Below are 23,291 nucleotides of genomic sequence, written 5' to 3' on the forward strand. Positions count from 1 at the left end.
GAGAACAGTCCGCCGGTGTGGGATTACAAACTGCCAATGTGGGAGAACAGTCCACCGGTGTGGGAGACCAAACCGTCGGTGTGGGAGTAAAGTCTGTCGGTGTGGGATTGCAAATCGCCGGTGTGGGAGTGAACAGCGCTAGTGTTGTAAGATTGAGCAACGCCCATTCACAAAATCCAGTGATGTTAGGCCCAAAAGAAAAGCTACCGAAGTTTGATGGCGATGGTACGGCCGACCCCATCTGACATTGCAAGACATGCGAGACAATTTGGAGGGCAAATGGCATAATCGATACAAACAAATGGGTTCGACAGTTTTCAGCCACCCTACGGGGTGTTGCAATCGACTAGTTTGCCGATGTAGATCCCCAGAACTTAACCACTTGGGATAACCTTAAGAAGGAGTTTACGACAGAATTTCAACTCCTCCGCGACAACAACGAAATTGTACCAGAAATATTCAATATAAGACAAGGGAAAAATGAAACACTCCGAGTCTATGCCAGGAAGTTGAAGGACTTGATCAATAAAATGGAGAATAAGCCAACTGATGGATTACAGAAAAGTTGGTCCATTGAAGGCTTACACCTGAAATTGCGAAAGAAAATGAAGATTGTGCCAACGTCATCATACACTGAAGCGTACAACCAGGCACTGAACCTAGAGAATGAGCAAAAGACAAAGAAGAAGAAGAAGAAGAGTAGCTCCTCTGAGTCAGACGACGATGCATCCTCGGAAGAAGAAAGTAGCGACGAGGAAAATAGCAACAAGAAAGTCTGAGCCCTCCAGAAAGACATGATCCGAATGATGAAAGAATTCAAGAACATGCAGAAAGAAACAAAGGGAAGCGAATTATGGTGCACGGAATGTAAGGCAGAAGGTCACACAAAGGGCTCCTGTCCAAAAGATCAGTTCTACGATATTTGTCAGATCATGGGACATTCCACAAAAGAATGCCCCTTCAACATGAAAACCAGAGGCGTCTGAAGGGAGCGGGAATACAAGCACGGAGGGTGCCACGTCCAGAGGATACAGGAATAATAGATGTGGGCAAAACAACAATGTGAACAATAACAATAATAATGGCGGGAGGAGTCGAATTCAGTATGATGCAAATAGACGGCCGATTGTTCAATGCCAAGCCTATAATTTGTGAGGTCACTTTGCCCAGGAGTGCACAACAACAAACACACCAAAATTGTTATGCAGATGGTGTGAACCCAACAACCATGAAGATGCCAAGTGCCCAAAATCCGAAGTAAACTTGATCACTGTTGAGACGGATGAAGAAGAGGCTCTGGCAATTACGCGGAGGCAAGCAAAAGAGTACCCAGACCTAGTGGAAGAAAAGAGGAAATTTGGGGAAGCACGAGTAGAGATTGAAAAGGCATCGCAGGCGGAGACCTCGCAGCTGAAAGACACCATCGGCACCTCGGCAAGGAATGCCACGGAACAAAACATCGTACAACAGATTTTACAAACGGAGGTACGGGTCAAGATAAATGATTTGCTTCTTACAATGCCTTAGCTCAGATCGACAATCACAAATATTGCGCCAACGACAGTAGAACCAGGAAGAGGGAAGGAAATTACCGCCAATGGAGAAGACCCAATGTTGCTAGCACTTGCATCTGGATGGCATCCAGCAGTCATCGAGATGGGGATTCTCAGAAGTGTGTTGACGGACACAATTGTTGACAACGGGTCCAGTGTGAACGTCTTACCCGAGGATACCTGGAGGAAGTTGGGACAACCAATGTTGTGGCCACCTACATTTCAGTTGCTGACAGCAGACCAACATGGCATAAAACCTCTCGGCGTTCTAATGGCGCAACCAGTAACAATTGGCACACAACTTTTCCTGCTTGACTTTGTCGTCATCCCGCTGAAGAGAAAAGGATACAACGCCATTCTGGGCCACGGATGGCTTATTCAAGCCAGAGTTAAACATGACTGGAAGAGAAACACTTTATCACTGGTAAGCAAAGGGAGAAAGTTCATCATTGATTTGCACACTCAGATGGTGGGAGAAGAAGCTTTGTCATCAAATTCCGAAGAGGAAGATGAAGGGAAGCAATGTATGGAACCGGATCAGGAGGGAGTCCTGCAGTTGGAAGGGGGATCAACAGAGGACGATTTGGATTTGGTCAACAGTCTCTACCACTAGCAAATAGAGGACTACGAACTATTCTAGAGCTGCAATGTACTAAAAATTGAGGAAGGTCCGAGGGAAGATGAATTTCTAAGAGAATTCATCGAGATAAAGGAGGGGGATGCCCCATTGGATGTCACACCTGCCCATACATTCAATGAGGGGGAAACAATCAAGTATAACGAAGCCACCCTGCAAACAATGAATTTGGGGGATTGAATCAGAACTGAAGAACATTCTGGTGGGAGATAATTGGGATCCGGTACTCAAAGCAGCAGCGTTCAAGATATTTCTGGAATACAAGGACGTATTTGCATGGACATATAAGGACCTGAAAGGAGTACCACCCGAGTTGTGTGTGCACTGCATCGCGTTGATCGAAGGAGCAGTACCTATACGGAAGCAGGCCTACAGGATGAACAAGAACTACGCGGCACAGGTTACGAAGGAAATCAATAGGATGCTGCAGGCCGGAATTATTTTCAAGGTGCAGACAAGTGAATGGATGTCACCTATAGTTATCTCACTAAAGAAAGACACCACCCAGATTCGAATATGCGTGGATTTTCGATGCCTTAATGCAGTCACGATTAAGGATCCCTTTCCAATTCCATTTACAGACAGCATCCTATAAGAGGTCGCCGAACATGAAATTTACTCCTTTATGGACGAGTTCTCCGATACAATTAGATCTCTATAGCGAAGGAGGACAAGTTGAAGACAACGTTTTTTGTCGAAGATGGGGTGTATGCATACAATCGGATGCCATTCGGCTTGTGCAACGCGCTTGCCACCTTTCAATGGATCATACTGCACATCTTTAACAAAATGTCCGTCTGCAACTTCAAAGCATTCCTCGACAATTGGTTTGTATTCAACGCGGAGGACAGACATCTGGTAGCACTCGGCGAATGTATGGAGAGATGTTGAAGGGCGCGGCTAGCTTTGAACCCCAAGAAGTGCAGATTCATGGTTCCGCAGGGAAGACTGCTCGGACACATCGTCTGTGAAGAAGGATTGAAGACCAACCCGGACAAAGTGAGAGTTATCTTGGAAATGCAGCCATCCACTAATGTGACAGAGTTAAAGTCTTTCCTCAAACATATAGGCTATTACAGAAGGTTTATCAAAAATTTTGCCAAGTGTCATATCCGCTCGATAGGTTAACTTGCAAGGGAGAATCATTCAGATGGAAGAAGGAACATGATGAGGCATTTGAAGCACTGAAAGTACGATTGGCTACGGCACCCATCTTGGCGTATCCGGATTGGGATAAGGAATTCCATGTTCATGTCGACACATCCAACTATGCAACCGGAGCAACCTTGGCGTAAACAGGCAACCACGGCTTGGATCATCCGATATACTTTGCCAGCCGGCTATTGTCTAAGGACATGAGGCTTTTGAAAGCCACGACTATGCAGGGCGGGGCCTGTAGGTGCTAACTTCATATGTTTACTGCATAGAGTAAACGGATTAATGCACACAGATAATGAACACGAACAGCAACAACAGTACTCCTTTATTCACATATGCCAACAGATTACATACAGAGCCTAAGATGATTTACAATGTACCCAAACGGGGTATAAATACTTTCCGCTGAACCTTCCCGAAGGGGTCCGTCGGCTACAAAACAATCCTAATCTACCCGTTGGCTACCAAATACAAAATCTCTAACGGCATAACCCAGTCGGCTACAGAATACAAAATCTACCGACAACAGAAAGATCTTGTTATGCAGAATTATTTATTATTCTTGAGCATTATATTAGTCTCCCTCTTATCTTATTATTTCAATACATACTGTAAGAGCTATTTGCCTTGATCTTGTTTTCCCGAGTATGGTTTTACAGAATACTCATCTTGCTACTTTTGTAATTGTAATACCAACTCCTAACAGGGTTGAGGCTTCTAACAAAGTCTAGTCCTCTAACAAGGATAGATACACTATATGGATGTAATAAACTCTTAACAAGGTCAATATCTTTTAGAAAATAGTTTTGATTAGTGGATCATTCTGTGGGTATCATCCCCACCCGGCTTTTCCCTTGGCCAAGGTTTCCCTAGTTAACAAATAATTGTGTTATGAGTTGCATTGTGTTACTGTTATGTTTACTTTTCAGTTTGATTACATATGCATGTTTAAAGATTGTTAAAGATATCCATAGTTGGGCAATAGTTAGTGAAGTACCGGTTCAACCACCCCCCCACCCCACCTCTTAGTATTTCCTATTTCTAGCAGATGTAACGTGGAAACCCAACTCGAGAAAAACTACCAACTCCAAGGCTACTAGGATCTATTGTCTTAATCCAGCCAACTGAATGAACTTCCCTTACAATTTTAAGGGCTTCAACCCCTAGGAACAACAATCCCTATAGCAGAGCAAAAAAATGTCCATTTCTGAGCTACAACTCCCTTAATCTGAATAACGATTCAGATTATCAGAAATCTTCTGTATAATCAATACAAATCTGAGAGTATGTTTATTTTGTATCATCATTTACAAACACGATTATATACTGACCAACATTTTTTCTTTTACAATATCAACCCGAATCAATTATACTATTCAAATATCTAATACCAAGTTACCAGTTTTATCTGCACACATATCACTGTCCATTTCCAATCATTGCTTCCAACACTTCCAGTTATTCGCAAATTATGCTTTCTCAATTTACTTCACAATTTTATTAGCACATATATTTTCTTTCCATTCCTCTTGACACTGCCTTAGCTGGTCATGTACTTGACTCCTCCAAATCATTTTTCACACAATAAAAAGAAGTATTTATAAACAATTGTACTTGACTCCTCCTTCGAACGGTTATAACTGATTCTAGTAAGGCTTGATAAACTCATAATTAGGAGTATGAATCGACACCTTCAGGATAACTTCCGTCGTTTCAATAATAACTAGTTTTTCTCTTATTTCTAGAGTCAAAACTATATAACTTAAAATTCTTCTCAATGTGTCCTACATTTTTGCATTGGAAACAAATCAAGTTAACGTTATTCAAGAAACCAAAAGAATTTGACCTTACAAAGTTGATTCTTCATCTTGGCACAACCCTACAATTCACTGCTTTATGACCAAAATAATTACAGAAGTGACAGTTACCATAAAATGAGTATGTTCTTCTAGAAAACCATCTGTTTACAAAATTTATATTACTTGCTGCATTATTTAAACTTTCATCTTTCTCAAAGCATACCCCAGTTTTGATACTACAATCATGTTGTTGAGCCAACATATCATTAAGCATTTCAGAACCTTTTACAAATTTTACTTGCTTACTAGGTATCAGATTGAGTTTCGTAATCTCATTTCTTAAACCAACAATTTCACTTTCTAACTCGAAACAATTTTCAGGTTTGCAAGTTCGTTCAAAATTCACAACATCAAGTTTCCTCTCAGTCTCTTCAAGTTCAAGTTTGTAATAACTTCTACTTTGAATTCAATATCTTTTGAAAGTTCATTACCTGAAATAGCTTTCTTCAATCTACTAACTTCTTTTAACGCACATACTAGTTTTGCTTCAAGGTCAACTTCGTCCTATGTTTTGCTGCTTGATTCACCATTATTAGAATCTGTTGAACAAGGTCCTAAAGCCATAAACAATATTTCACCATCATTAGAATCACAACTATCAGTACTTCCATTTTTTATAACTAAACTTTTCATTTTCTTAGCAAATTTCTTGACTTATAATTGGATGATTTCTTAAAATCATCTTCTTCATCGCTATTAGCATCAGACCACCTAGCAGCAAAGTTACCATTTTTACCACAGTTAAAGCCCTTCATTGGTGATCTTTTCTTATTAAACTTCTTGAACATTTTTACCAAATTTGTTAACTGTTCCTCTAGGTCCCCTGTTTCAGAACTTTCTACCTTTTCCTTCTTAATAGTTTTGAAAGCTACTTCCCTTTTGATTTCCATTTCACCTGCCAATCTCATTTCATTTATTGTTAGTATGCCATGTAACTCATCTATAGTAAGTTTAGTCAAATCCCTGGCTTCTTCAATAGCAGTATTTTTACTTTATATCTGGGAGGTAAGGAACGCATAACCTTTTGCACGACACTGGTTCTTTTACTTTTTCACCTAGACCTTTGATTGCATGCACAACTTCATCTACTCTTAAAAGATAGTTTGCAATGCATTATTTTCTTTCATCTTTAATTCTTCAAACCTTGCCTTATATGTTTGTAACTTTGCATGTTTAAATTTATCATCCCCTTCATAAACACCTTTGAATTTATCTCAAATTTCCTTAGTAGTTTTACGGTGCATAACCTTAGCAAACTCATTGTTAGCTATACCACACAATTAGGCATTTCTTGCTTTTACATTGTTTTCATAATCTCTTTTTTAAGCAGCATCAGTTAAAGGTGTTTTAGGTAAGGTATAACCATTTTCAACTGACATCCAAACATCATAACCAGTAGATGCAATGTAACTTTTCATCCTAACATTCCAAAAGGCATAATTTTGTTCCATCAAAAAGAAGTACTTTGTTTGACGATGCTCCTTCTAAATTGGCCATGTGTTCTATAACCAAAATCTGCTTAGATTGGTTAAATCTTTTGACAAGCACTAGCTCTAATAACATTTTAGAACACAAACACTGCTAGGGCGGGGGGGTGGTGAATTAGTAGTGTATATTTTTTAAGCTAATTTAAACTTCAACGTACTTTTGATTTCTAGTCTGATTTCCTTAAAACGGCAACAAAAGTAAATAAAAGCAATGCAAAGAATAATGCACAAGATGTCACATGGAAACACAACTCGGGAAAACCCACCCACTCCAAGGCTGCTGGGATCTACTGTCCTAATCCAGCCAACTGAATGAACTTCTCTTACAATTTTAAGTGCTTCAACCCCTAGGAACAACAATCCCTATAACAGAGAAACAACTCTGTTCATTTCTGAGTTACAACTCCCTTAATCTGAACAACAACTCAGATTATCATAAAGCTTCTGTACACGCAATACAAATCTGAGAATATATTTATTTTGTATCATCCTTTACAAACATGATTCTATACTGAATAACATTCTGTCTTATACAATCGCAACCTAAATCAGTTATGATAGTCAAAGATTTAATACCAGTTTACCGTTTTTATCCGCGCACATATCACTGTCCATTTTCAATCACCGCTTCCAACACTTCCAGTTCTTCACAGAATATATCTCTCATTTTACTTCACAATTTTATTGGCAGACATATTTTCTTATTTCCATTCCACTTTATACTGCTTTAGCTGCTCATGTACTTGACTCCTACATACCATTTTTCACACAATAGAAAGAAGTTTTTATAAACAAATGTGCAGATTCAGACCTTCAAACTGTTATAACTGATTCTAGTTAAGGCTTGATAAACTCATAATTAGGAGTGTGGATAACGTCCACCATTTCAATAATATCTAGGGGAAATGAGCCAGTTGCCACCCACATACGCAATGCCGCCACATTAACTGTTACCTTTGCCCACCAATTACTGTTCAAAAAAACCCTGGTACCTGCACACAAACATGCCAAAACAAATCACCATGAACACCAATAGTCATTCACTTTTTTGCATGTTTTAGTTTTCTTGATTGCTGATTAATCCATTTGTCCAAAATGTACTATAACGGCTATAGGGGGGTCTTAGTGGCAGGTATTGGGGGAACATTTTAAAATGGCACTTTTAGACCACCTCGCACTCTATGAGTTCTACAAAGAGCTCCGTAAATGCGGGAAAGCCTAAAGGTGAGCTTTAAGCTCTTCACTCACCTACAGAGGATCACCGGATAAATTGGCAGATTTCGATGTATGGATTAGAAACTGTAGGTGTACGAAGTTAGCCTGGGCAGCTACTGGGTCATTTCCCCTAGTTCTGCTCTTATTTCCTCCTGACAAGGCAAATTAATTCTTTTATCCCCACCGTTGTTTCATCAAACAAATTAATATTATGTGCGTTTCAAACCATATTTTATTATATTGCTGAATATGACTACCTTTTCTTTTTCCTGGACTGGCTACCACACAGGCAGCACCCGATACTTAAGTTTGTCTTTTTCTTTTCAGATAAGACAAATTCTTCTGGCTACCACACAGGCAGCTTATTCACAGAAAAGACAAAAACACTCTTCTATAATACTGCCGCTCTGCCATTTAATTACCCAGATCAGACAAATAAAATTATCTTTGCATTGCCGTGTATTTTGGAAATCATCTGAACTTGTCAAAAAACCAAAGTCGCTAATATTATTATCTTACACGCTTACTTTTATTATTACCTGTATGATTACAGCAGAGACATTGAGGACCAACTATTAATTGAATACCTGCAATCAAGTGTCCTCATCGATCCATAAAATCTAATACAAACCCTTCATGCTCAAGTCAAAAATCCAATGAATGCTGTTTATTAAGTCTATATATAAATTTAATGGTATCTTTATTCAATCTGAAGAATACAAAAACAGTACCACAACTAAGTTTCTACTTTCTATCATTATTGGGAATGCTTCACAGCCGGAGAGTTGAAACCAGGTCTATGCACTGACTGCTATCAACATGTACCACAGGTATTATCTCTGCAAGATTATTATTTCTGCAAGTTTTCTTAATGTCTTTTTGTCTTCAATGACACTACTGTTCAACAGGAAGAGGATAAAAAAGATGATGAAAAAGCAATCTGAAGCAATGCGTAGACAAGAGCAGTGTGAAATGTTTGAGAAAAGGAAGCTCAAACCCTTTCCAACCATAGTGCGGAATCTGGATTCCACACTATGTTTGGACAAGGCCGTTCAACCATTGTGAGGAATCTGCACTTTGTTTGGACAGCTGTGTTCAAGAATACCCTCAAATCTGCCCTTTGTCCTTAGGGAAATTCACACTTTGGATTGTGTTCCTTCATCAATTTGACCATTTTGGATTACAACCAAACCTTTACCCAATGATAGAATCAAATATAAAAGGTAGTAAAACAGAAGAAAACAAACAGAAAAATCAGAATGCAAATCAGGTGAAAATTGGGAGTTGGACTTTCATATGAAGATTTCATAAGTTCAACTTCAATATTAAGTTAAATTTGCCATACGAATGCTTCAGTTCTGTTTTACTTATTCATTTTTGCAACCTTGACATGAAGTTTCTCTTCTTGTTTTGCAAGAGAAGGAGGTGGAACAGATTCATCGTCAGAAATGGCTAGAGGAGGATGACTTGAAGTTGAAGACCCAGGTAGAATCAAAGAATCAATGCTACAAGTAGGGAGGAATTACCATCAACTTGGATTCCTGAAGTTCAATAAGTTCAAGGGCAATAATCCAATTACACACACAGGTGTGTGTGTGTGTGTGTGTGCACGTGCGCGCCTATAACTATCAGTAACTTAACATATTTATTAAATGAATATATTTGGTAATAAATATAATTCTAGGTTGGTAAATAAAAGATAAAACAGTTATTTCCAATAATTATTATTATTTGTCTAGTTCAAGGAGTTTCAAACCCAAGACCTCGTAGATGAGAAGCTCACTATTTATCATTGTGTTGTAGGCTAATACTTGGTATCGTCATCCATGCTTACATTACATATATAACTCAAGTTAATTCTTCACTTGATAAAAAAGAAATTAAAATGAGTGCATGGAGTTAAAAAGAATAATGATGAAGTTTCAAACAAATAAATGTTAATAAGGTAAGAATCAAAATTAAGTTATTAATAAAATTAATTGTTTGCTTCTTGTGAGGCAACTCCTCCAATAAAATAATGGTTTACAAATCCAGGAGAAGGAAGGTGGAGGGGAGGCTAGAGAATTGGTGGGTGGTGAATGAGCGAGACAAAAATCTGACTTTTCTCTGAGCATTTAAAGGAAGTTTTTTTGAACCCTAAAATTGCATTATTGCATATTATCCCTGGAAATATCTTGAGAGGTCCTACAGGTGCATCTTCTAAAAGTGTGAAAGTTGGTTGCTTGTACATATAGGAAGGATCTCAGAATTGCTAGGCATGGATTTGGGGCGGTAGGATCATCCATACAATCAAAGATCTGCTGCAGGACCCCGGATAGGATCTATTCCCAAAAAGGAGATCCCTGTGTGCGTGCATGTCTGTTATTGTTTATTGTTTTGAATGATACCTCTATTGTTAGTTCAAAATACCTATAATGTGTCTATGATGCAATCAGTGAAATACTTAGATAGATTTCTCATCCTAGATATGTATGGAATCATCTCTACAACTATGCTTTGAGAATGCATTTGGTTGTCTTCACTGTGTTTAAGTGCTTGAAAATCAGTTATATCTTTCCTTATTTTCTGTCCATCGTAGTGGGTTGATAATATGGTTTTGTTTGAGCCAAAATTTGCATACAACCTAGTATATAGGTGTTCTAGGAGTCAAACGAGGAGACCTTAACTGTGTCTACCTCTCTTTGTGCCCTTAGAACCCCCATCATGCATAGTTTTGGTCGTCAATCAAATCTGGAAGCAATATGTTTTTAAACACAATCTTGAAACAAATGTGCAAAAAGAATGCACAAGACAGATAAAAATATGCGCAAGAATAAGTAACAGATGCACAGTTGTGCAGATCTGAGAATTTACAGATACATACGCACAATTTGTACCCCAGCTGATGCATAGAAACCCATGTTTACTATGTTAACCCTAATATTAGTAATTACATTAATGCTTAGGAGTCACCAAGGGCTGTTTGAGTTATATTTTGTAAAGTTATAATGTTCATTATTGTACTAAGGTCATGTATGAAGTGTTTTGATTCCTTCATTGAATTTGAAATAAATTTTGATGATGGATTAGGATTTAAACTCGTCCACTGGACTTGGGTCACAAGAGGGTTCCTAAACCTAACCAATGGATGACTTGATGTTGACTGAGTGGCTTTCACGCTTCCTTAATGTTATGTTAGAGTAGGGGAAACTTATGTACTTTAGGTGCGTGTCTCACCATAGGTGCCAAAACCCAAATCGGTCGCTAGGAGAGATCCTTACGGTGAGTTTTCTAATCAAGTGGAAACCTTAATCAATTAATGTGGGAAAAGGGGGGATTAAACAAACTAATCAAGATAATTAATGTTGTGCAGCCCGCATATGTTCATTTAAGTACCAAAGTCCATGTAACTATTACAATAATAGATAGTTTCTATTATCTCTGTTTAGTATCTAATGGGTATCTATTGTAATCTTTTGTAAATATTAGAATGTTTCTAATATTTAGTTTTTTGTTTCTAGAATAGAATGTTTCAATTCTTTACAATTGCTTCTTAAGGAAACATCGTTCAGTCTCTTGTATAAGTTGATCTCTTGATCACTGTTAATAAAAAACAAATATTTTCCAATTACTTCCGTAATATGGTATCAGAGCCAATACTCTAAATTTTTTTGAAAATAGTTATAATTTCTTGGTTGAAATTATCTGCCTTTTATTTTCAAAATTATTTACATGCATATTTGCTTCCAACTCTCTCGATTATCCAACTACGGTTTCCGATCTGAGAGATCTAAATCTGTCGAAAGCTGATTCTAGGTGGGTTTTTTCGAGAGCTAAACTGGGTTGTCGTCAGATTTTTCTAGGTGCCTCGATTTTCGTGCCTCAACTTTTGAGCCAGTCGATCCAGAAATTGACAACGTATTCTTTCCGGGTTTTTCGAGCTCTCTTTTGGGTCACCCTTCAAATTATCTGGGTCTCTACTTTTTGAGGGTTGCATGTACTTGCATGTTCTTTGCATGTGTTGCTTTAGCATACAAAATCTCGTGTTTTGCCTCCCTTCAAAATTCTAGTGGGTTTTCATAATTTTTTTCCTCAAAAAAAATATCTGATGGGTTTTCATTTTTTTTAATGGGTTTCTATAAATTCTCCCTTTAAAATTTCTAATTTTATAATTCGCAAAGTTCTGTGGGATTCCTCTGTTGGGTTTGTAATTTTTTCCTCAAAATTATCTGTTGGGTTTTATCATTTTTTCTTTAAAAAATGAAGCTTCATATTATTGGGTTTTGATTAATTTTTTACTTCAAAAGTTGTGTTGGGTTTTGATTGATTTTTCACTTCAAAAATTATGTTGGGTTTTGATTGTTTTTTCCCCTAAAAAATCATGTTGGGTTTTGATTGATTTTTCACCTCAAAAATCATGTTGGGTTTTGATTAATTTTTCACCTCAAAATCATGACTTTTTGCGGTTTGTTTTGGAGCATTATGCTCATTTACAAAGTTTTTGAGCATTATCCAAAGTACCATCAGCAGACATCCTATGCTCTAGATTCAGAAGGATCCTGAAAGAAAAACATTCAATGCAACTATTGCCACAAGTTTGGACACATGAAAGTTGAACGTCAGAAGCACTTAGCTGCCCTATCTAAGCAATCTGGTAAGGAAACATCATCCAGTCTCTTGCATAAATTGATCTCTTGATCACTATTAATAACAAGCAAGTATTTTCCAATTACTTCTGTAATATGATACCAAAGCCAATTCTCTAAATTTTTTCAAAAATAAATATAATTTCTTGGTTGAAATTATCTGCCTTTTATTTTTGAAATTATTTATATGCATATTTGTTTCCAACTCTCTCTATAATCCGACTACGGTTTCTGTTTTGAGAGATCCGAATCTGTTGACTTCTATTTTGGTTTCGCAACCCATTTCTGTCCAAATTCGTCTATTTTTTTGCACATTTCTGCCATTTTTTGTGGTTTTTTCGCAACAGGGCCATTTTTGTTCAGAACACTAAATTTTTGTACTAGATCAAATTTTTTTATAGATTCTTGGTTTTTTGAGAGCTCAACTAGGTTGTCGTTTGTTTTTCTGGGTGCCTCAATTTTCATACCTTAATTTTTTAGCCAATGGATCCAAAAACCCCCAACATATTCTTTTTGGGTTTTTCGAGCTCTCTTTTGGGTCATCCTTCAAATTTCTCGAGTCTTCCATTTTTTGCCTCAAAGAACGCGCCTTCATAGATATGCTTTTTTCATTGGAAAACGTGCTATGCCAGCTCTGACTAATATTTTGCTCGAGGAAAACCAGAAGTTCAACAGTTGCAATAATGGCACATGTGTTGGGTTTTGATTGATTTTTCACCTCAAAAATCATGTTGGGTTTTGATTATTTTTCAACTAAAAAATCATGTTGGGTTTTGATTGATTTTTCACCTCAAAGATCATGTTGGGTTTTGATTGATTTTTCAACTCAAAAGTCATGCTGGGTTTTGACTAATTTTTCACCTCAAAAATCACGTTGAGTTTTGATTGATTTTTCACCCCAAAAATCGTGTTCTGTTTTTTCGATTTACTCCTAAAAATCATGGCTCTTTGTGGTTTGTTTTGGAGCATTATGCCCATCTGCAAAGTTTTGAAGCATTATCCAAAGTACATCAGCGGTCTTTTCAACAGACATCCTCCGCTCCAGATTCAAAAGGCTCTCAGAAGAAAAACATTCAATGCAACTATTGCCACAAGTTTGGGCACATGATGGTTGAATGTCGAAAGCACTTCGCTGCCCTATATCTAGGGAATCCGGTTCGCAGCCCACAACGAACAGTGCGGAGCACCTTGAGAAGATAGAATCTGTCTTTTATGCTTTTTGACAGCTTCGTGCTCTAGATAGATTAACCATTAAGGGAGGGTATTATAACAATAGATAGTTTCTATTATCTCTGTTTAGTACCTAATGGTTATTTATTGTAATCTTTTGTAAATATTAGAATGTTTCTAATATTTAGTTTTCTGTGTCTAGAATAAATTGTTTCTATTCTTTACGATTGTTTCTTAAGGAAACATCATTTAGCCTCTTGTATAAATTGATCTCTTGATCATTGTTAATAACAAGTAAATACTTTCCAATTACTTCGTAATAGTGACTACTAGACATGATCCTGGTGAGGGGGTATTGGGTCCATGTAATTGCTAAGCATGATCCCAACAAGAAAGACTATGCGATGACACTCACCTAGCCAATACTCTAGAGTCCTTATACGTTGATTTGTGGCACCTTTGGTAGTCCTTGTATTGTTGTTGTTTTTGCATTATTGTGCCTTGTTTTAGGAAGGGTAATCCTATACCTCAAATCTGCCTTAGGTTATCCCCTAGTTCAAGGGAGTGGGCCTTTTGTGGTTCTACGTGGTTGGGCAGAAAATGTTATCTATTACAAAGTAATTGGTAAAAATCTTGCTTGTTATTATCCGTGGCTGATGATCAACTTTCTCAGATTCCATCCAGTAAGACAGCAGTCGAGCTCTGGACACATCTCAAAGGTCTTCATGAGACTTCTGACAAAAGCAAAGCCTTCTTTTTGAAAAACACTTTGTTTTCTATTGTCATGGATGAGCGCACCTCGCTCTAGGCACGCCTAAATCAAATTCAAGAAATCCGTGATCAGTTACTTGTCATCGGTCGCAAGATGAAGAGGATATTGTGGTTATCACTCTTCGGAGTTTACCAAAATCCTATGCGCATTTTATCGAGACTCTCAACATCACATCTTCTGGTGTTGCTTTGAAGTTCACTGATCTCTGTACACTGCTGCTTCAGCAAGATCGATGGAAACAACAGTTCGGTAGCAACTCCAGTTCCACCTCCATAGAACAAGCCTTTGCTGCAAAATCCTTTCAGAAGGATAAAAGCAAATTTCAGCAGCCATCTCAGGAGAAGTCTTCTGCTCCAACATCAAATGGTTCTCGAAAGAAGAACATTCAATGCAACTACTACCACAAGTTTGGACACATGAAGGTTGAATGTCAGAAACGCTTAGCTGCACAGTCTAAGCAATCAGGTTCAAAACCCAAAGCGAACAGTGCAGAGCACACTGAGCAGGCGGAATTTGCCTTTTATGCCTTCATGGCTAAAAGACCTACAAATCATGTGAAGTCGTCTGTTTGGTACATTGATTCAAGTGCCTCTCGTCATTTCACTCACCGCAAAGACTAGTTTACTGACTACCAACCTTATTCAAACTCTGTAATTTTTGGTGGCAGAGAAGAGTACACGATTGTTGGTAAAGGCAACATTCAGATTTAGTCTGTTGGGAGGAATCTCATATTCCTTGATGTGTACTATGTTCCAGGGATGGAACTAAATCTACTCTCAGTCAATTAGTTGCTACAACATTCTCCACACTTAGCAGTCACCTTCAGTTCACATCAGTGCACCATTACTTATCAGGCGACTAAGTCTACTGTTGCAGTGGGTCTTGAGGATCATGGTCTTTTCAGACTTACTGATTCTAGTGATTCTCAAGACTTAGCTATGGCTGCTCGGTGGTCTTCTGTCAGCACACTTTGGCATCAGCGATATGGGCACTTAAATGTGCATTATCTCTCACAGCTTGCTCGGGATGAGCTTGTTCTTGGAATGCCACAGATTCAGACTCAAAAGCTTGGATTTTGTGACGCTTGCAAGGCTGGGAAGCAACATCACGTACCTTTCACCAGTGGCAATTCATGGCGAGCTTCTCAGATACTTCAGCTTGTTCATGCCGATATCTACGGCCCTATGGCCACTCTTGTTCTTGGGTCCAGGTATTTTTTGTTGTTTGTTGATGATTTCAGTAGAAAAATGTGAGTGTATTTCCTTAAAAAGAAATCAGATGCATTTCTTGTATTTCAAAAGTTTAAACCTTTAGTTGAAAAAGAGTCCGAGAAATTTATTATTACTCTTAGATCAGACAGTGGGGGCGAATTTTGTTCTAATGTTTTCTCCAGCTTCTTGGATGGACATGGCATCAAACGCCAGTTAACCACACCCCACACGCCACAGCAGAACAGTGTAGTTGAACGTCAAAACAGGACAATCACTGAGATGGCTCAATCCATGCTCAAACACAAACATGTTTTGAAGCAGTTTTGGGCAGAAGCAGTTAACACTGCAACTTATCTGTTGAACAGTAACCAACAATAGCAGTCAAAAGTAAAACTCCGGAAGAGGCCTGGTCAGGTCACAAGCCCAGAATCAGTCACCTGAAGGTTTTTGGATCCCTAATGCTTCACGAACCAAGTTGGATGCCAAAAGTCAAAAACTCATGCTTGCTGGATATAGCAGTCTTCACAAAGCCCACCACCTGATTGATGTTGAGACATCTCATTTCATCTACAGTCGAGATGTAGTCTTTGATGAGTAGCGAGGACCATTCATGCCTGTTTCTCCTGTTCCTGATCCAGCACACCAGCCTATGATGACTCATGATTTGGGAGTTCGGCTTCTATTAGGTCCACCTGATGGGAGGGCTCCAGTAGCTCCAACAACTCCAATTATACCAGTGATACCTGTACAGACACCTCCAGCTTCTCTTGCAGGATCACCTCGATTTGTAGATGCTTCACTTGAGTTTGATCCAGATTCTTCTAATGAGGATCCTGCTGATCAAGCATCTCCTGGTACTAATGTTGGTCATTCTCCTATCCGGCCTAAGTGGTGGGCTAAGACACTTGTTGATCTTCGTGCTGATGAGCTCATTGATGGGAGAACTACTCGAAACAAAGAGCAAAACTGTAGATTCTGTTAACTTTGCTCTCACGGCCAACCTTCACAATGTTTTTGAACCTCAAACATATTCCGAGGCTAAAAGAATTCCAGAGTGGGAACAAACCATGACATCTAAACACCAAAGCCTGCTAAAGAACAACAGTTGGGTCCTTTCTGATCTTCCACCAGGGAAGAAACCCATTGGCTGCAAATGGGTTTATAAAATCAAATACAAATCAGATGGTACTTTGGATAAGTACAAAGCTCGTTTAGTGGCGAAGGGCTTTTCTCAACGTCAGGGCATTGATTATGAGGAGACCTTTGCTCCTACTGCAAAGATGAGCACCATCAGATTAGTCTTAGCCATGGCAACACCATTTGGCTAGAAGGTCCATCAGATGGACATCAAAAGTGCTTTCCTGAATGGTGATCTCCATAAAGAGGTCTACATGACGCAGCTTCTTGGTTTCAAAGTTGTTGGTAAAGACCATTAGGTTCTTAGATTGGTAAAAGCTCTCTATGGCTTGACGCAGGCCCCTCGGGCATGGTACATATAAATTGATAAGTACCTCGATGATCAAGGCTTCAAGAGGAGTTCTTCAGACTCAAATCTATATATCAAGACTACTGACAATGACATCATCCTTCTAGTTATTTATGTGGATGAGATGATCATCACTAGCAGTTTGGCATCTTAGATTTGGGGAATTAAATAGAATTTATGCCAGTCTTTTGAAATGACTGACCTTGGGCTCATGCATTATTGCCTAAGTGTTGAAGTTTGGCAATAGTCTTCTAGTATATTCATCTCTTAGTCCAAATATGCCAGGGCCCTATTAGACAAATTTTGTATGCAAGATTGCAAACTTGCATCTAAACCTATGGAGAAAGGTCTCAAGTTATCGGCAAAATCCGATTCTCCTTTCGTTGATGATACTACATACAGGCAACTAGTAGGCAGCCTCATCTACCTCTCTGCTACTAGGCCTGATATCAACTTCGCAGTCAGCTATATTTCACGCTTTATGACAGCTCCTAAGGCTAATCATTGGATGATAGCAAAGTGTGTGCTTTGTTGTGTGAAGGGCACTTCAAATTATGGACTTTTGTACTCTCGAAGTTCTAATCCTAAAATCAGTGGGTTTAGAGATTCAAATTGGGCAGGCTCTGTTGATGATAAAAAATCAACATCTAGATATGTGTTCAGTTTGATATCCAGTGCAGTCACATGGACCAGTAAGAAGCAGGAGGCAATTTCTCTCTCCTCTACAGAGGCCGAATACAAAGGGACTGTTAAGGCAAGATATGAAGTTGTTTGGCTTCGTCGGATACTTGGGGATATGCAAATATCACCAGCAGGACCGACTACTCGATTTGTTGATAACGAAGGCATTATCAAGTTAGCACGAAATCCAGTCTTTCATGAACAAACCAAGCATGTGGATGTTCACTATCATTACATACAACAGCTGGTTGAAGACAGGACTATAAATTTGTAGTATGTTCCTACTACAGATCAAACTGTAGACATTCTCACCAAGCCTCTTGGTTCTGATAAGTTTGTCAAATTCAAGGAAAGCTTGGTGTTTTAGATGGATTAATCATTAAGGAAGGGTATTACAATAATAGATAAGTCGTCTATTATTAGTTAATGGTTATCTATTGTAGATATCTGGTTAGCTTTAGTTTGCTTTCGTTTTTTGCTTTCTCTAGAATAGAATGTTTCTATTCTTTATGATCGTTTCCTAAGGAAACAGCGTTTTATTCTTTCGTATAAAATGACCGTCTGGTCTCTGATAATTTCGGAAAAGAAATTATAATTCTCGGAAAAATTAAGAAATAGGCTCTGATACCATATTACAAAGTAATTGGTAAAAATCTTGCTTGTTATTAACAGAGCCCAAATGGTCAATTTATACAAAAGAATGAAACGATGTTTCCTTAGGAAATGATCGTAAAAAATAGAAATATTCTATTCTAGAGAAAGCAAAAAATGAAAGCAAACTAAAGCTAACTAGATATTTACAATAGATAACCATTAACTAATAATAGATGACTTATCTATTATTGTAATATTATCGAGGTATTGTTTGTGGTCTATGGTGATCCCTGCTTATGTTTCATTCTTGGCTGCAATTGAAGACCTTTCTATTTGCCATGCATTTTGAAATGATGTAGTACAAATGCATACATTTGATGTGAGCTCCTGAAATGAGGCATTGATATTTTATGTTAATGTATATTGAAATGAAAAGCAATGTAATAGGGATGGGTAGTTGTAGGAACGTTGGAAGTATCTGAATAATATGTATTATGAATTACATGTAATGAGAGATCACATCGAAAAATCTTACCTTCCTTCTCTAAACGAATATTCCTTCAAATGTGGAAATTTTGGAAGATTATAATGTTCTTACATGTGAATGGTTTATCTATGCTTTGAAATGATGACCAGCAAAATGTGTAGACATATTATGAATGAAACCAGTAACCAAACATTGACTTAGTAAGTTTATTAAAGTAATAGAAATAGTTAAAGTGCAATATATGTAATATAAACTTGGAATGAATTAGACTTACTTATTTATGCATTAAAGAAATAATAATAAAGTTGGAGTAGTTAACTTCTATTGATTCAATAATAGTGTCAAGGAACCTATAGGACACGTCTTTACATGTATTGGTTTCTAATGCACAACGGAAGTAGATAATATTAAAGCAAAAAAACTTTAGTCACATTTTAGACCTGTCCTCACGGGTTCCTCGGCGAGGCATTACAAATGTCATCAGATCCCTAAGTTGTTACACTGGGAGCTCTAGGGTCTATCTATGCTTAGAAAGGAGTTATTTTCTTATTGCAAACTTATACTTAACATATTAGATAACTTGATTAACCATAAGGTACTCGATTGCTTATACCTCTCCTTGCTACAGCCCAAGATGTCTCTTGCAACCCGTGGAAGGGCTGGGAGTGGAGCTCACAATTCTCCTCCTAGATCTCATCAAGAAAGCTCTCAAGGGGATTATGAGGAAGAGCGGTATCAAGTGTATGCTAGGGGTGAAAGGAATGATAGCCAAAGTCATAACTCTAAGGGTGCCCAAATGAGACAGCTCATGCAACAGATTCTGCAAAGGCTTGTTCACATAGAGAACAAAGTAGATCACAATGAAACACACCACTCTCATCATAATGAAAGGGAAAGAGATAGAAGTCCTAGGAGAAGGGCAGCAACAGTGGAAGAAGAGACTCCAATGATTACTCACATGAAGGACTTACTCAGGGTTAAAATATCTTTCTTTGATCGAGAAGGAGGATCAACAGCAGAAACATGGTTGTTTGATCTTGAGAGATCTTTTGCTATGCATCCCTTTAGTAGTGATGTGAAGACTAGATGCACCATCATGCATTTAAGAAAATTTGCATTGTCCTAGCGGCATATGGAAGAAGAAAAACTCCATGTTAGCATTGGGAACTTTTCTAGGAAAGTTTTAAGGATCGGTTCTTATCAAATCAATGGAGGTAAAGTAGGGCAGAAGAATTTCTACCATCTAAAACAATTATCCATGGCAGTAGAAGAGTACAAGTGGAAATTAAGCCTTACTCAAAGTAAAAAGATGGTGGCCCTATCCTTGTACAACACTTCATCTGAGGATTTTCATTTTGATTTAACTGATCGCATAGTTGGAGGGGTAGCAATTTTTTTGCCTAAAACTCTCCGAGATGCAGTAGTCACAGCCCTCCTTGTTGAGAGGAATGTCAACATGAGCTTGGGTGGTCATTCCAGAAGTCGCATGAATAACACTAGTTCAGGTCCCAAAGGAAATCAAACCCAGGGAGCTTCAGGCTGCAAGAACCACACAAAGAATTTGGCAGCAGCTTTATTTCAAGATCTATTCAGAAAGAAGATGGTCAAGAAAATAAGATTATCAAACACTTCAGAAGATAAATATAACTGATTTACCGTCTCATAAATTATTTTTTGATCCCAAGGATATTGAAAATCTTCTATCATATTCAGATAGGGTTCTGAAATATGGAGATTCAGCATCATACCTTTATGAGGGTGATGAGACATGTCATGTTCAAATGGTGTTGAATGATGTAGAAACTTGGATTATAGCTAGGTGACTATTACCTCTGATCCGACTTGAAGAAGTCTGACGAGTTCAATATTTGTTTCCAAAAAACAACTTCTCTATGATGTATTGTTTTGTTTAATGTTTAGTTTGTTCTATGCTGTTATTCCTAAAGTAGGAGTGTTAGAATAAGACATATTAGAACTACACTCTTTTCTGCATATATTGAGAAAGAGTTGAAGACGTGTCTTTTAAATTCCAATTCAATGTCATTAGTAAGTCAATGCAACTAGCATAATTATAAGAAGTTTTTGAGTTGTTATATACTTACAAATATGTTTACTGTGTTTGATGAGTAGAATAGATTTGAGTCCTGCAACAATGTGTCCTCTGCTGTTCTGTTCTGTTCTGTTCTGTTCTATGTTCTTGTTATTTTTAATTATAAGTGGATAGAAAAGGTCAAAGGAGGTAAATTAATCATTTTCAGATATGTAAAGCTTGCATTGACATTCCGATCAAGAACACAACTAATTCAACAACCGCTTCATTTCAAGACCTACTCAGAGAGGAGAAGACAGACCTGTTCAGAAAGGAGATGACAGAGAAAATGAGATAATCAAATTGACTAGTCCAAGATCTAACACTTTAAAAAACCAGAAAATGGTAGATCTGCTGTCTCGTCAATTCTCTTTTGACCTTGCGTACTTCAAAAGATCTTCTATCATATTCTATTGCTTGCATTTAAGTCGAAGGTTTCGAAGCAATCAACAAGTGTTTAAATATAAAGAGTGTGGGGTACCTTGCCTTCGGAGGAGGCAAAATCTACAGCGGGAGGGCAAGGAAGCAGCCGCTTGTATAGCCCTGCAACTGCCATTCGCTTTCGCCTCACGCCGCCTGTTTAAATTTCAAAACTAATAGCTTAAACTGGAACAAAAACATTCGAGAAGAATTGCTGACTTATAGTGAACCACACCAACGGAAATATTTTCTGCCCGAAGGCTACTTTTTATCATGCTTTGTCCCGACAGTCCCACCGCATCTCGGATTTGGTCGCTGTGTACATTTTAAAAATTAAACTTATTCAGGTATTTTAATAGTAGTGAAGTTTATGTTCTAAATATTTATGGAATACTAAATTTTCTTTCAACACAAGAAAATTTAAAAAAATGTCAAAGATATATGTTTGGACTTCATCTCTTAATTAGTCTCATTTGGAAGAAGGATGGATTAAACTAAATTTTGGTAGGGTCTCTAAGGGTGGTCATGGCCATTTAGAGTCGAGTATTTTATCAAAGAATGCAAGGGAAACACCTTGAGAATTGGGGTCAAGAGATTCTTTGATGGAACTAATAATGAAGTTGAATCTCAGACAGCTCTTCTAGCAATTCAAAAAGCAAGACAACTTGACGTAAGAAAACTACATCTCAAAAATGATTCAAATGTTGCAACAATAGCAATTTTGAATAGTAACTCAAATGCATGGTATTTGAATAAGTATATCAAGAGGAGTTTGAAAATTATAAGGTTACTCATGTAAAGTAAGAAGGTGATTCAAACACGGATGTTATGTCCAAGGTAGGGGTAGGATAGTCGTACTTAGGGAAGGAGGTAATGGAATACCTTAGAGAGATAAATGGAGCATGTTTAGATTGACAGTGTAGGTTTTCATTATATTGAGATTTATTTTAAGTATATATATAGCAAGTAGCTAAATTATTTGATGCTAACAAATAGATTGAAATTTGAATTTAAATTTAGCACAAATATTGGTTGAGCTTATTAAAGAAGCCTTTTGAAATGGCGACGCTTATACGATGTCAAATAATGATGAAGGGGTTAATGATGCAGTGATAGAGAAGGGAACAAGCATAAATGTCAAAGAATGCAAAGTACAATATATTTTCCAAGGTGGATAGTGGAATGATGAGGTAGTGGAAGCCTATAGAATAGGGCATTATGTTAAGAGTGGTTAGGTCAGGTCCATAGTGATTAACTTCACACAAATAGAACATGGAGGAGTTTGGGATTGTTGGTGTTAGCAAAATCCATGGAGGCCAATTTCACTCTTAAAATGCTTCGTCATCGAAGGCCATTCTATGGAGAAATTTCTAGGTGAAGACTGAAAGGGATTTTAAATTCAAGGAAGCCAAATTCATGCAGATCTTGGACATTTTGTTGCATGAAGGATTCATGATAGTTAAGGATAAAAACATAACATTTCATTTCTGTTGTTGAACCATATTTGCAGGGGTTTCTTTCCTTTGGAAAAACATGTGGCTTTTTCTTATCTTGTGTCAAAAAGAGATAAAATCATCTTGGGATCTGGGCTTTTGCAAATTTGATTCTTTTAGTTTTTTTCCCTTCATATTCCACATGGTTCTCTTGCAATATTTTGTAGATATCAAATCAATGGAAAATAAGACTTTCCTTGGTTTGAAGACCTCATAAACATATTGGATTTTATGTATTATTATTAGAATTTTCTCTAATTCCTACTTATATCTTGAGGGTTTGATTCATCTTTATAGTTACAACTTCATGTATTTGCATCTCTTTGATTTTGTGTTCTCAAAATTAATAGTGGC

The 23,291-nt window shown here is 37.7% G+C and overlaps 1 protein-coding gene across 8 annotated transcripts in view; it reads right to left on the reverse strand.

Annotated features, from left to right (window-relative positions):
* The window catches only part of LOC149553847 (glutathione gamma-glutamylcysteinyltransferase 1-like), a 157,182-nt gene extending 135,545 nt beyond the window's left edge, over positions 1–21,637 (reverse strand). For 3 of the 8 annotated variants that reach the window (XM_089789204.1, XM_089789206.1, XM_089789200.1), the window contains exon 1: positions 21,511–21,637. Coding sequence is in view for 3 of the 8 variants with exons in the window: in XM_089789202.1 (XP_089645328.1) it covers positions 21,506–21,580 (75 nt within the window). In the remaining 5 variants the exon portion in view is untranslated. Of the gene's footprint in view, positions 1–21,037; positions 21,287–21,505 lie in introns of those variants that run through there. The other 5 variants (XM_089789202.1, XM_089789203.1, XM_089789199.1 and 2 more) reach the window with 3 other exon arrangements.
* Positions 21,638–23,291: the final 1,654 nt, after the last annotated feature.

The sequence above is a fragment of the Cupressus sempervirens genome, chromosome 6, assembly GCF_028749045.1.
Source record: "Cupressus sempervirens isolate cs-2001-9-10 chromosome 6, ASM2874904v1, whole genome shotgun sequence".
Taxonomy (NCBI): Eukaryota; Viridiplantae; Streptophyta; class Pinopsida; order Cupressales; family Cupressaceae; genus Cupressus; species Cupressus sempervirens.